At 38.6% G+C, this 15,350-nt stretch overlaps 1 protein-coding gene across 7 annotated transcripts in view; it reads left to right on the top strand.

The window, feature by feature from the left end:
• Positions 1–15,350, top strand: part of anks1a (ankyrin repeat and sterile alpha motif domain containing 1A) — a 169,969-nt gene that overhangs the window by 22,778 nt on the left and 131,841 nt on the right. For all 7 annotated transcript variants that reach the window (XM_031895639.1, XM_031895640.1, XM_031895638.1 and 4 more), the window contains exon 3: positions 11,146–11,302. In XM_031895639.1, the coding sequence (XP_031751499.1) occupies positions 11,146–11,302 (157 nt within the window). The remainder of the gene's footprint in view (positions 1–11,145; positions 11,303–15,350) is intronic.

Genomic DNA, 15,350 nt, shown 5'->3' with positions numbered 1-15,350 from the left:
CTAAATCACTGGGGTGTGCCAAATGAAAGGCACCCCACAGTGTTTGTAATCGCTTACCTGAAACCCCTGGCTGGTAATTCTGTTATGAGAAAACTGCACTGGCCAGGTGGGCAATCCTCTTCCTTCTCTTTTGATCCTAGGGCCCACGCATGTGAAAAGCTGCCTTTTTTGGTAAAGTTCAGGTTTTCACTTCACTGCACATGCTCGAATATAATAACACCACCATTATTAGTAAAGTGCGGGACAGAGCGCTTAAAATCAGATGTACCCAAAGTGTGAATGCATTTTTTTTCGCCATCTGGATACATGCAACATAATTAGAAAAATAGTTTTTTCCAATGTTAATTTCCATGGTACAGTCGGCTTATTCCAGCCCTATGATTTTCACTGCTAAAGCAGTCATTGGTGGCTTTTTTTTGACTTGTTTAAAAAAAAATAATGCACTTAAATATGCACTGGTTTGTGCATTTCTGGAAGTGCTCAGTTGCTACTTGTCTCTTAATTTAAAATGCTTCTCGTTGCACATTCCCGGAAGTATTCCACTTACTTTATACTTCTTGGATTTCCTTTACTAAACATTCCTCATACCTCTAAGTCACATTGTTAGTGCCATGGATAAGTATAAGCATTTAATTGTCCCCTGTCAACACAAGATAAATAGCTGCTCTGCTATATCAATGAACATAGTTTACCAAATACATATATTTTCACATTTCACGCTCAACAAAAACAAAAAAACATATAGGTTACAGAAATAGACTAAAGGGCAGATTTATTATTTTTTAAGTTTGCAGTCATATGTTTTACCAGGATTTATTAAATCAAATTTGTAAAAAAAATAAAAACCTAGACATCTAAAACAAGCATAGATTTCTTTGGTATATACAGATCAGATGTATGAATGTTATTTTGTAGTCCTCCATATAGCCTACTTTTATGGTAGTATTTGCTATCTAAGGTGAAATACCAATATGTTAGAATGCATTGCAAATATTCCACTACAAAATTGTTGCTAATACTGTGTTTTTCTTTCCAGCAATGATTCTGTTACAACTCTTAGACCTTTTCACCTATAATTCTAATGTATAGAGGCTGGAAAATACTTCTCACTGAAGACAATTGCTCCAAGCAGTCATACTAGGTCTAAATAATTGTTTTCATATGATAGTATGTTTGGGTCAAATTGTTTTAATATTTCATCATTGAAAATACAAGATGCTTCTTTCAAACTTCCTATTCCCAATTCTGTGGGGTAGCCAGGTGGCTCTGATTTGTCAAATTTAAGTACAGGTATTGAACCCCTTATCCAGAAACACATTATCCAGAAAGTTCCGAATTACAGAAAGGCCATCTCCCATAGACTTGGAAAAAAATTTTTTACACCAGCACACCCTTACCTCCAGAGAATTACTACTTGGTGCACAGCCTAGAGAGTCGGCAATCTCCACACAGTCCGGTCAAAATATTTCAGCCAGCACAACAAGTAAAGTGCAAGCAGGGCTTAGCCCCTGCGTGTTTATTCAAAAAGCCACGTTTCGGGGGCGTACCCCTTCGTCAGGCATACAGACACACCAGTGCACATGATTAAATAGTCACAACATTAACATATGTGATTGTTTGGTTGATATATTAACCTTTAAAACACTCTAAAAAAACTTTATCCAAATTGTGCAATACATAATTCACAAAAACTTTGATGAATTATATTGTACAAAATTAACCATCCTTCCCAGTATTCAGTGTCCATAAGTGAAACCTCCATAAGTAAGGCATAATTCAAACAATGGGTATAGATCTGCAAAAATTAATACATAAAAATCCATAAAAACTTACTCCATCAGTCTTATTTAAAAATATTATTCCTTTAAACAGTACTAAACTGTAACCAATCCTATAAAACCTAAATTTTGTTTCCAAAATTAATGAAAGATTGCAAGATCTTGTAACCTTTCGTTAGTTTTGGAAACAAAATTTAGTTTTTTTAGGATTGGTTACACTGTTAAAAGGTTATAAGGTTAAATTGAGACTAAGTAACAGTAATGAATGTTAAGGACATAGGAAACTGTTTAAAGGGATAATGTTTTTAAATAAGACTGATGGAGTATGTTTTTATGGGTTTTTATGTATTAATTTTTGCAGATCTATTCCCATTGAATATGAATATATGGCTTGAACTAAACATATATTTTGTCTGTTATAATCATAAAAGATCTTTTTTTTAAAAAAAAAAAAAATCCTCAAGGGATTTTATTGAGTACTTGTTATTTCTAAATTACATTTTTTACACTGCAAATAATTCACTCTACCATTTGTTGTGTATGCAGTTATGTCAGTGCACTGTACTTTATTCTGATCTTTCAGAAGGAACCATATCATTGCTTTCAGATAAGCTTCTGTTTCTCCTACTTAATGCAATTCAAGCCTTATAGTAGCAAACAGGGTTGTTTATTATTGGGTTCTGTTCTCATTTCTACCACTAGATGGGGCAGGGGAGCACATTTATAAATGCAAATGTTTTAAGCACAAGTTATGGTACAAGTTATGGGTTACTCAAAATTTAATGTGAACAAGTCACCAGGGCTCTCCGGTACTGAGAAAGCTTAGTTCAGTGCTAATCAGCCCTCTATTTCTGATATTCTTGCTCACTTTCATCTGGTATGGTATCTATGGATTGGATGAAAGCTGAATAAATTCCTATATTTAAAAATATTACAATCTCGCCAAGTTATAGGACAGTAAGTTTGACATCCATAGTAGGCAAGTTATTTGAAGGCTTGTTAAGGGATTACATTCAAAATTATATTTTGGAGAATGGCATAATGAGCAGTAATCAGCATTGCATTATGAAGGGCATGTTATGGCAAATTTGACAGAGGGGTTGCAGTAGATGTGATCTATTTGGATTTTGCCAAAGCATTTGATACAATGCCCCACAAACAACTTCTGAACTAAGGTCAGTTAGTCTTATTGAAGTCCTTTCTTCTCTACTTGGAGTATGGTTAATGGAGTATTAATTCCATCCAGGATGTGGAATCCTTGCAGCAGGATCTTGACAAACTGGAAATCTGGGCGGCTAAGTGGCAGATGAGCGTTAATGTTCATAAATGAAAGGTCATGCACCTTGGACGTAAAAATATGCAAGCCACTTATACCCGTAATGGGACCGCACTAGACAAATCCATAATGGAAAAAGACCTTGTAGTCCTTGTAGATAATACATTTGGCTGTAGTAAGCAATGCCAGGCAGCAGCTGCAAGGGCTAACAAGATATTGAGATGTATCAAAAGGGGCATAGATTCGCAAGTGGAGGGGGTTATTCTTCCACTTTACAGAGTGCTCGTAAGGCCCCATCTAGAATATGCTGTGCAGTTTTGATCTCCAGTGCTCAAAGGGGACATTATTGAATTAGAGAGGGTCCAGAGAAGGGCAACTAAGCTGATAAAGGGTATGTAAAGTCTGTGTTATGAAGAAAGACTAGCCAGGTTTGGATTGTTTACACTGAAAAAGGGTTGTTTGAGGGGTGATATGATTTACCATTAGGTTCCTCCAGCGGACATTAAGGCACACATTCCGATTCCAAGAAAGGAGGTTCTCTCTGAATTTTCGGAATGGGTTTTTTACAGTGAGAGCTGTTAAGTTATGAAATTCTGTCCCTGAATGATTCCTGCAGCTGATACATTATATACAGTTAGGTCCATAAATATTTGGACAGAGACAACTTTTTTCTAATTTTGGTTCTGTACATTACCACAATGAATTTTAAATGAAACAACTCAGATGCAGTTGAAGTGCAGACTTTCAGCTTTAATTCAGTGGGGACCTACTGTAGCTTCAAAATGCAGTTGGATGGCTTTTTTTTACGGGAATACAGGGTTATATGTGATATCTCTGGACTGGCCTGATAGCCTTCTTAGAATCATGATTTTTTTTCCCTCTGCTGCAAATTAGAAAGACTTTGGAATGGGATTTTTGCCTTCCTTCCTATCAGCTAGCAGTTAGGCAGGTTATGTATAGGCATAAAAGTTTGAACTTGATTGACGTGTTATTTTTCAGCCTGTCACTATGTTACCCCGACAGAGAGTTGATTTTCCAGAGGTGATAAAGTGCCCGTATGTCATGACCCTTATAAAGGTTACCACCAATTATTAGTAGCTAGCAATGGCATAACTATGGAGGAAGCAGACGTTACAGCCGCAAACGTTATATCACTGATGACCCCTGATTTTGGTTTTGTGCAGGGGTTATCTAACTCCAAGGTGTGTATCCAGTTGGGGGAAGTGATGGTTTCTGGTGAGCCTCGATTTGTTCCTGTTGCAGGTCACCTGCAATTTTATGCAGGGAGTCTAGACTTTTTTTTTTTCTCTGGGAGGACCCAATCCTCCATTGTTATGTCCCTGATAACTAGCATTGTTGCAGTTATCCCTCAAAAACACGAACAACTCTATTGTTGCAAGTTTCCTCAAGTCTTCTGTTCAAACAGTCTTCTGTTTATCGAGATATATTGCCCATACATTTCTTGCATTACAACCAATAGCCACATCCCCACTCAGCAGTCACTATTCTAATCTCACTTTTTCTCTCTCTCTTGCCTTACCTTTTGTTTTTTTTACCTTTTTGATGTGTAAGTGTATATATGTTTACCGCTTTGTAATTTAAATAAATCCCCAAAGTATTCCATGAAATGACCATATGAGGATTATATACTCCCAGGTGAGCTCTGACAATACACTGGGCTTGCTGAGTAATCATTGAAGATGTTTTACTACTTATCTGAGCAGCTTCTTTAGTTCAGATGGTAGGGTTAGTCCTCTGCATATAAATTCCTACACTCATCCAATCACATCCAATCACATTGTAACTCTTCTTTAGAGCGGTGACAACTAAAACTCAGTGTGTATGACAGCAGTGGGGTTACTATGAAAGGTGTCATGCAACTCCTAGAGGCAGGTGTTACTTGAGAGAGTTGCGTAAATTGATGTGCTAAGTGTTCTGAAACTGCCGTGGTACAGATGTTAGAACAGCATTGTATGTAGTGAACAGGTGGTGTCAAAGGTTTGTCTACCTTAACATGAATAGCCTCCTTTCTGCCTTGTTTAATCCAATGGTCTTCTCTGTCCAAAATGTTACCATTGCTGTTTTCAAAGGAGTGTCCCTTGTCTTTTAGGTGTAGAAAGACAGCTAAGTCTTGCCATGTAAAATTCACCCTCATATGCTGAGCCACTCGGTGTGCAGTTGCTTCATCTCCCAAGTTAAAAGGTGCACACCAGACTACATGTACCACATTGCTTTGGTTTTATTGGATCCTTCTGTTGTACCAGTTTTTATCTCAGTGTATTGCTAGATTTGAAAAACACAGCGGTGTTGGATGAAAATCCTCATGAGTTTCTGAACACTTTACACATCCATGCACACAAGTCTCACAAATAACACCTGTCTCACACCTCTCTGAGTTTGTCACCTCTTAATTTTAAGAGTTACAGTGCACCATTGGGATTAGACTTCCCATACCAATCAGTTGAACTGAAGAAGCTGCCCTGATGAGTAGTGAAATGTCTTTAATAATAACTCAGCAAGTCTAGTTGCTCAAATAAAGATTAAAAGTCCTGCTGTAGCTTCCAGTGTTCTCAGTGGGTACCCATCAACAGGTAACAGACCCTGTGCTGGCCGTACACATTTCCAATTCAAGTACAGATAACCCGGAGAGTACATGTGTTCTCAGTGTAAGTGTAATTTTATTGAGACATCACAGCACTACATGTTTCGGCTAACAGCCTTCCTCAGGTGCATACACAAGTGAGATAAGCAAACAGAATAAATACCCTGCACCCCACCAACAAGTTTCACGAGCTCCATAGTGTGGCCAGGTGTATAGGTTATCATGAGGAGAAAGTGTACTGCCATCTAGTGGCCTACCCTTAAGCTACACCTTGATTAAGAGGTCAGTTATAATACAAATACAATTCTTGTTTTGACAGGTCTAGCAGTTTGACCTATGTACATTTTTCCACATGGGCATTTTAAAGGAGAAGGAAAGGCAAAGTCACTTGGGAGTGCCAAAATGTTAGGCACCCCCAAGTAACTTAAATCGCCTACGTTGTACCCCGGACTGGTGCCCCTGTTCGGAGAGAACCGAACCAGCCCGGGGTAGCTGCAGCGCTTCCTCCTTCCTGCTTCGCTCACGCATATGCAGTAGAGTGAAAATGCCGAACTCTAAAAGAGAAGTCAGCTTTTCACTCTACTGCGCATGCGCCAGCCACGGGAATTTGCCGGAAAAACGAAGCAGGAAGCGCTTGCTACAGGTACCCTGGGCTGGTGCTGTTTTCTCCTAAAAGGGGCACCAGCCCTAGGTAAAAGGTAGGCGATTAAAGTCACTTTGGTGTGCCTAACATTTTGGAACCCCCAAGTGACTTTGCCTTTCCTTCTCCTTTAACGCATACACCACCGATACAGAGTTACATGTGTGGTACCCTCTAATAGGTATTTTGTGTGCCTTGAAGAGATGTGTTATAAAGTCACCTTTAATGGAGTTACAGTTACCGCTTCCTAGGCAAGGGAAGGTACACATTTCCTTTGAAGGGCCAAGAAAGCGGGTTCGTTTTTCTGTACCTAGTAGGTCTGATTTGACCAATGTATCCGCAGTAGTGACTTGCAAAGCCTACCCAGTATTGGATCTTTTTGTAATAGACCAATGGTATAGGACCAATTTTTCTAGTTGTTTACTTAGAGGGCCATATTGACTGACAAATGGTATTCTCGATTGTAATGGGTTTTTAACAGCTTTTTTTTTTTTTTTTTTTGCGAGTAGACTGTGTTCTGCTGTGAATTTGATTGAACCATGTTGGGAGTTAATATACTCCAGGAATTCCTGTAATTTTGTTTCACCTGATTTCCAAATTATACAGATATCATCCACATGAAGTAACAGTGTATGAATTCCCCATATATTGGATTCTGGAGTACAAGTTTACGTTCCAAATAATCCATAAAAATGTTGGCGTAGCTAGGTTACTGCCCATAGCCGTACCCTATACTTGGGGGCTGATTTACTAACCCACGAATCCGACCCGAATTGGAAAAGTTCCGACTTGAAAACGAATATTTTGCGACTTTTTCGTACGTTTTGCGATTTTTTCGGATTCTGTACGAATTTTTCGGATCCAATACGATTTTTGCGTAAAAACGCGAGTTTTTCGTATCCATTACGAAAGTTGCGTAAAAAGTTGCGCATTTTGCGTAGCGTTAAAACTTACGCGAAAAATGCGCAACTTTTCGCGTAAGTTTTAACGCTACGCAAAATGCGCAACTTTTTACGCAACTTTCGCAATGGATAGGAAAACTCGCGTTTTTACGCAAAAATCGTATTGGATCCGAAAAATTCGTAAAGAATCCGAAAAAATCGCAAAACATACGAAAAAATCGCAAAGTACCGATCATTACGAAAAAAACGCAATCGGACTCCATTCGACCCGTTCGTGGGTAAGTAAATCAGCCCCTTGGACATAGAAGTCCTTCTCAAAGCGAAAGTAATTGAATTTTAGGACAAAGCATAGTAATTCCATGAGGAAGAACACCATCGAGTGTGGGGTATTGGTATTAAGTAATGCTTCCTCAATGTAATGCATGCCTTCCTCATGTGGTATAGATGTACAGTGGATATAAAAAGTCTACACACCCCTGGTAAAATGTCAGGTTCCTGTGCTGTACAAAAATGAGACAAATCATTTCAGAACTTTTTCCACCTTTAATGTGACCTATAAACTGTACCACTCAATTGAAAAACAAACTTTTAGGTGGAGGGAAGAAAACCAAAAAAACGAAAATAATGTGGTTGCATAAGTGTGCACACCCTCTTCTAACTGGGGATGTAGCTGTGTTCAGAATTAAGCAATCACATTCAAAATCATGTTAAATAGGAGTCAGCATACACCTGCCATCATTTAAAGTGCCTCTGATTAATCACAAATAAAGTTCAGCTGCTCTAGTTGGTCTTTCCTGACATTATTTTAGTCGCATCCCACAGCAAAAGCCATGATCCACAGAGCGCTTCCAAAGCATCAGAGGGATCTCATTGTTAAAGGATATCAGTCAGGAGAAGGGTACAAAAGAATTTCCAAGGCATTAGATATACCATGGAACACAGTGAAGACATCAAGTCATCATCAAGTGGAGAAAATATGGCACAACAGTGACATTACCAAGAACTGGACGTCCCTCCATAATTGATGAAAAGACGAGAAGAAAACTGGTCAGGGAGGCTACCAAGAGGCCTACAGCAACATTAAAGGAGCTGCAGGAATATCTGGCAAGTACTGGCTGTGTGGTACATGTGACTACAATCTCCCGTATTCTTCATTTCTTACAAAGAAAAACATCCAAGCCAGGCTACACATCTGAAGTCTCCCAAAAGCATGTGGGAAAAGGTGTTATTGTCTGATGAAACCAAGGTTGAAATTTTTGGCCATAATTCCAAAAAATATTTTTGGAACAAAAACAATACTGCACATCACCAAAAGAACACCATACCCACAGTGAAGCATGGTGGTGGCAGCATCATGCTTTGGGGCTGTTTTTCTTCAGCTGGAACTGGGGCCTAAGTTAAGATAGAGAACAGTTCCAAATACCAGTCAATATTGGCACAAAACCTTCAGGCTTCTGCTAGAAAGCTGAACATAAGGAGGAACTTCATCTTTCAGCGTGACAACGACCCAAAGCATACATCCAAATCAACAAAGGAATGGCTTCACCGGAAGAAGATTAAAGTTTTGGAATGGCCCAGCCAGAGCCCAGACCTGAATCCGATTGAAAATCTGTGGGGTGATCTGAAGAGGGCTGTGCACAGGAGATGCCCTTGCAATCTGACAGATTTGGAGTGTTTCTGCAAAGAAGAGTGGGCAAATCTTGCAAAGTCAAAATGTGCCATGCTGATAGACTCATACCCAAAAAGACCCAAAAGAGTGCTGTAATAAAATCAAAAGGTGCTTCAACAAAGTATTAGTTTAAGGGTGTGCACACTTATGCAACCACATTATTTTAGTTTTTTTGGTTTTCTTCTCTCCACCTAAAAGATTTCAGTTTGTTTTTCAATTGAGTGGTACAGTTTATAGGTCACATTAAAGGCACAGTAACATCAAAAATTAAAGTGTTTTAAAGTAATTAAAATATAATGTGCTGTTGCTCTGCAAAAAACTGGTGTTTTTGCTACAGAAAAGCTACTATATAAATAAGCTGCTGTGTAGCCATGGGGGCAGCCATTCAAGCTGGAAAAAAGGAGAAAAGGCACAGGTTAGATAGCAGATAACTAGTAGATAAGCCCCATATAATGGGGGTTTATCTGTTATCTTCTAAGTAACCTGTGCCTTTTCTCCTTTGAATGGCTGCCCCCATGGCTACACAGCAGCTAACTTATATAAACTATAGTAGTCTTTCTGAGGCAAACAAACCAGTTGTAGCAATGCAGGGCAACAGTACATTATATTGTTATTACTTTTATACACTTTCATTTTTTGGTGTTACTGTTCCTTTAAAGATGGAAAAAGTTCTGAAAGGATTTATCTTTGTCTCATTTTTGTACAGCACAGGAACCTGACATTTTATCAGGGGTGTGTAGACTTTTTATATCCACTGTATATAGTGACTGTACATCTATGCTGCATAAAAGCTAGTCAGGGGAAATTTGTCCTATACTCTGCAATTTACAGAGAAAGTCAGTGGTGTCACACAAGCATTGGGGTATACATTTCACAATTTCTTGTAAGTGTATGTCCACAAATTGAGAGAGTGGCTGTAAAATTGATCCAACCCCTGGCACAATCGGGCACCCTGGTCGATGTTTTTTTATGTATTTTGGGCAGAAGGTAAAATACTGGTATTCGTGGATGTGTAACTGTTAGTAATTCCATAGTCTTTTTGTCAATTGTGCTTGACTCAAAAGCAGAACTTATGCAAAAGTCTACTTTTCTCTTTATGTCCCAAGTAGGGTCAGTTTGTAAATGTGTTTCAAGTTATTGAGTTGTGAGAGTGCATCTCTATTCAAGATAACAGTTGCACCGCCTTTATCAGCTTTTTTAATTACTATATCCCTATTGTTCTGTAGGGAATGTGTTGCCTGTCTGTCTGTTTTAGTAAGATTGTGTTTTGTGGTTAAACTTTTCCCACAAATTTTCAGCCTCATGTGTGACAATACGTTCAAAGACAGATAGAGCTTCATATGTAATGTCTGGTACAAAGTTACTTTTAGGTTTCAATTTAACACCTAGATCTTGGCTAGTGGTCAGTTTCTTTTCCTCAGGGAAACACGTTTTCAGTTTTACTTTAAGTTTAAACTTAAACTCCTTTACATGTGAAAAAAGGAGGAAATGGCTTTTCCTTTTACATTTGTTGCTAACATTGTATACAATGTATTTGTATTATAACTGACCTCTTAATGGTACCGTATATACTCGAGTATAAGCCTAGATTTTCAGTACCAATAATGTGCTTAAAAAGGCACCCTTGACTTATACTCGAGTATATACGGTAGTTTACGTTCTGCGCTCCTGGATACTCGGATCGACTTATACTCGAGTATATACGGTATATTGTTACCAAGGTGTAACTTAAGGGTAGGCCACTAGATGGCAGTACACTTTCTCCTCATGATAACCTATACACCTGGCCACACTATGGAGCTGGTGAAACTTGTTGGTGGGGTGCAGGGTATTTATTCTGTTTGCTTATGTCACTTGTGTATGCACCTGAGGAAGGCTGTTAGCCGAAACATGTAGTGTTGTGATGTCTCAATAAAATTACACTGTTTCACTGAGAACATATGTACTCTCCGGGTTATCTGTACTTGAATTGGAAATGTGTACAGCCAGCACGGGGTCTGTTACCAGTTGATGAGTACCCACTGATAACAATGAAAGCTATGGCAGGACTTTTAATCTTTATTTGAGCAACTGGACTTGCTGAGTTATTATTAAAGACATTTCACTACTCATCAGGGCAACTTCTTCAGTTCAACTGATTGGTATGGGAAGTCTAATGGAGGAAGTCCAATTGCTCCCGATTTATTTATATTAGACATACCATGACCTGGATTAATGAAAACCTTCATAGACATAATTTTTCTGCATTATTAATAAACAAATATACTTATTTTCCCAGGGATGTTGTGGAAATTCTCTTGAGAAACGAGGCTGTTACAAATATTGCTGACTGTAAAGGCTGCTTCCCCTTGCATCTTGCAGCCTGGAAAGGAGATGCTCACATTGTTCGGCTTTTAATCCACCATGGTCCTTCCCATGCCAAAGTGAACGAGCAGGTCAGTTTCAGACGTAATTTTTTGTTTGCATTTTGATTCCTATCTTTTAACCTATTAAAGTGTTGGGCCTGTGTTGCACATAGGCATTTGAAGAATTTTGAATATTTTAATATATACTTTTTTTTACTGTACTGTGAACAGGATTTGTGTGAAAATGTCAGCAAACTCACTTTTGCTTACTGTTACCAAATATTTTGGTTGGTTATGAAATATCATTTGGGATGTTTTCAGCATATGAAAAATTGCAGATGGCAAAACAAGCTGACTTGATAGGTGTGGCATTAGGCTAATATCACATGTAGTGAATTTTCTGCTATTATTCTCATGGGAGATCTGTGCAAAATCAAATAGGTACAAAACTCTTTAAGTGGTTGAGGTAGAATTTTTACCCGTGTTAAATGAGGGTCCAGGTGCTTATGCCCCAGACCTTCAGCTTGAGGGATGCAAATCAGGAAATTCAAAAACAAATGAAAGGCATGCTGTAGCCTATGACTAAGTACCTTTGAGAACGAAGCGTGTAAGGATTTGTAAGCATTATGTGTAAGTTATAATAAACTTTTTAATTTTACATCAACTTTTTGAGCTACTATTGACAATTTTTTTGAGTTCCAGAGTGCCTGCCTTTCATTTGTTTTTGGAGAAATATCTGTGTACATACATCATTTAATGGGATTTATGCATAATTGGTCATGGGAGCACTTTTCACTTTGGGGAAGGTGTGAGTCTTACTTTTAGCCTGGAAATGCACACCTGCACCTCCATACGTCATTGGGCACCATGGTAAGCTGTGGCGGACATTCTTGCCAGCGGGAATATATTGTGTGTTACATTAGTCTTTTTTTTTTTTTTTTCTAGTTCTTAATTTTTTTGGAAAAAAAGTCTTGTGAAAATTTTTACTCTGAGACTAGGAGCTTAGCCTTTGTAATGCAGGTGGATATGCTGACTTCACAGCCACCTTCTACTGCTATTGCTATCACTAACATTAATGTTTGTTTGTTAATGTTGTTCTATATTACAAATACAAATTTGTACTTTGATATGTAACCAGTGGACTTTTTCAAGTATTCAGGGGGGTCTTAAGGTTCTGGAAGATCCCAGGTACCCCAGCCAGACACTGGTTGTGATATAGTGTGTTTTGGTGTACTTCTATATGTATGTATAATTCAAAATGTAGATCCAGAAATCATATAATCATCTAACAACCCAAAACATATAGCAAATGTGAAAGTAGTAGAACCCCTGGGATAATAATGACCATAATGTTATCTTATTTAATGTTTGTTGCAAAAAGCAAATGTACTCTGGGGCAACAAAGACTATGAAAGGTAAATTTTAGCTTCTTAAATTAAGTTGTTTAGAACAGATTGGGTGTTATTGTTTCTGCTTAAACACAAAAGAAATTGTGAATAATAAAAAAGAATTACCAGCTGCACACTGTAGAAATTGAATTGCTGCAAAAATTTATTCAACCCAAAAACATACTAGAAGGGTAATGTTTCTCGCCCTCCCTGTCCACCCAAAATGTTGCCTTTCTTGTATGTTTTTTTTTTGGGGGGGCTGAATAAAGGTTTTCAACACTTCAATTTTTTCAGTGTGCTGCTGGTAATTAATTTTACATATGTTAATGAACCCTGTGGCAGGTGTAGTCCTCTATTACAGCACCTGACATCATATTAAGTATTTAGAATCAGTTATGGCTGTAACACCACAAAATGAAAATGCAGGGCAACAGTATATTATATTTTTATTACTTTAAAACACTTTCATTTTTTGGTGTTACTGTTCTGACCACCCTTGTTGGCTTAATTCGAAAGTAAAGAAATTAATAGGAAAGAAGAGAAAAGCATATTAAAACTACAAGTCAGAGGGAACAGGGGAACTTGGTTGAATGAATATAAGCACTATAACAAGTGTTGTAAAACTGTAATCAGGAACCAAAAGATAGAATCTAATAAGCTGATTGTGGCACAAGTGAATATGAAGAGAATATAGAAATAGTAAAAAAAAAAAAAAAAAAGCAGACAGAGTGTGGCTCCATTAAATTAGTGATAACAATGTAGTTATAAATGATACAAAGAATGCAAATTGGCTTAATTAGTTTGTTTGAGTGTGCACAATTGAGGAGTAAGGGCTGTGGCAGACAGGGAGACTAGTCGCCCACGACAAATCTCCCTTGTCGCGGGCGACTAGTCTCCCCGAAATTCCATCCCACCGGCAGGGAAATCACGAAAGTTGTCTTGAGAGGATTTCGGGGAAATCGCGGTGCCACATATGCCATCCCACCAGCGATTTATATACTCGCCGGTGGGATGGTATTTCCCTTGTTGCGGGCGACTAGTCAGCCCCCATCTGCTACAGCCCTAAGAGTTCGACGACCAACATAGATATATCTAAGCTTAGTCTAGTCAGTGGTTCATGCAGGGTATGGTACTTAAAACTTAACCCAAAATTTTTGTGGACAAGGCACCAGGGTCAGTTGGAATACATCCCCAGGAACTTAGATCTAAGTTTTTAGTTAGGCTTCTCTCTCTGATTTTCTTAGACTCTCTTTTGTCTAGAATGGCACCTATGGATTGGAGGAAAGCTGATGTATTTCTGATATTTAAAAAGGGATTATGGTCTCAGCCTGGCAGTAATAGGCCCATAAATTTGACACCTGTGGAGATTTATTTGAATAATCAGCATGACTTTATTAAAAGTGGGTCATTTCAGAAAATGTACCGTATATACTCGAGTATAAGCCGAGTTTTTCAGCACCAAAAATGTGCTAAAAAATGAACCCTCGGCTTATACTCGAGTATATGGATTTGAAGATCTAACTTGTTACTTGCTGGCATCCATATTCATCGCACGACACCCCCTCCCCCCCGCCCGTGAAAATGCGTACATGCGTTACACTTTAAGTGAGTGAGCCAGTCGTATGACCGCAAATATAATACAGTGGCCTGTAAAATTCCCCTCTAATACTCACTCATCTGGCTGCTAGCATATCAGAATTTTAGCGCGTCTCTTGGAAGCGCGTTTAACAGAGTAGCGTAGGCGCAGCGTGTCTAATAGAGTAGCAGTAGCGCGTCACATGTTACATAGCACGTCTCCTGACACAGCGCGTCTCCTGTAGCGCAGCGTGTCTCCCGGCTTATCGTTGCTAAGGCACCGGAAAATGCGATCCGTGACAGCCCAACCTGAAAGAGCCAACTTTCACTGGTAAAAGAGACGCTGGTGGCTCACGAGCCGCACTTTGCCGACCACTACTCCATTGAAGGGCTGTAGCGGCATCGATACATTAAAGGAGCGAATCATGCTTTGGCTAGCAACACTGAGTCGTGTGTTCAGGTGTACTGAAAAAAAAAACATCTTGATGGTGAGTCCAGGAGATATCATTCTCAGATATAAGCAAGAAATAGTTTGCTATGGCATAAGCATAACTGTAGGATCTTAAAAGTTGGAGGTGCATCAAAAGGTGGAAACTAAAAGAATTAATGGCAATCCCTGGAACAAGGTTGTTCTTTTATCTACAAATTCATATGCTGCAGAGTTATTTTAGCTGATTAAGAGAGGGACTGCCATTCCTGGGACACGTTTCATTTAAACATTACTGCATCACCTCTGGGCACATACTCCACATAAATACCACTTACAAATGGTTTTAAAGGAAGTTAAAACATATTATTAAGAGTGCAGGGGTAATGGGCACCCTCCAGTAAATGTGATTTTAGCTGGCACAAAAAGAGCATTTGTGGGTGAAGTGAAGTTTTTAAAATCAATGACTGCTAGTGGTACAATCCTGTCAGTGCTTCTACCAATAGTTAAAGAAATACCTACTGATAATAAGGTATTTTTTTACATTATAACATAAAAAAAACTACATATTCTTTTTAAAAAAGCATTGCTTTTGTCTGCTGCTGTTGCATTTTTCTTTCTTTTTTCGGTTTTTTTTTTTTAGCAGCAGTGCTGTAACTCTTCAAGGCAGGAGAGTGAAAGGGTCCTCCATCCACCTTTCCCTAATCTGCAGCTGCCAGCATGATATATTTATGAAGAGTTTACAGGG

Source organism: Xenopus tropicalis, chromosome 2 (genome assembly GCF_000004195.4).
Source record: "Xenopus tropicalis strain Nigerian chromosome 2, UCB_Xtro_10.0, whole genome shotgun sequence".
In the NCBI taxonomy this organism is placed as follows: Eukaryota; Metazoa; Chordata; class Amphibia; order Anura; family Pipidae; genus Xenopus; species Xenopus tropicalis.
Note: the sequence above shows the minus strand (reverse complement) of the source record. Positions and strands in the feature narration are given on the sequence as shown.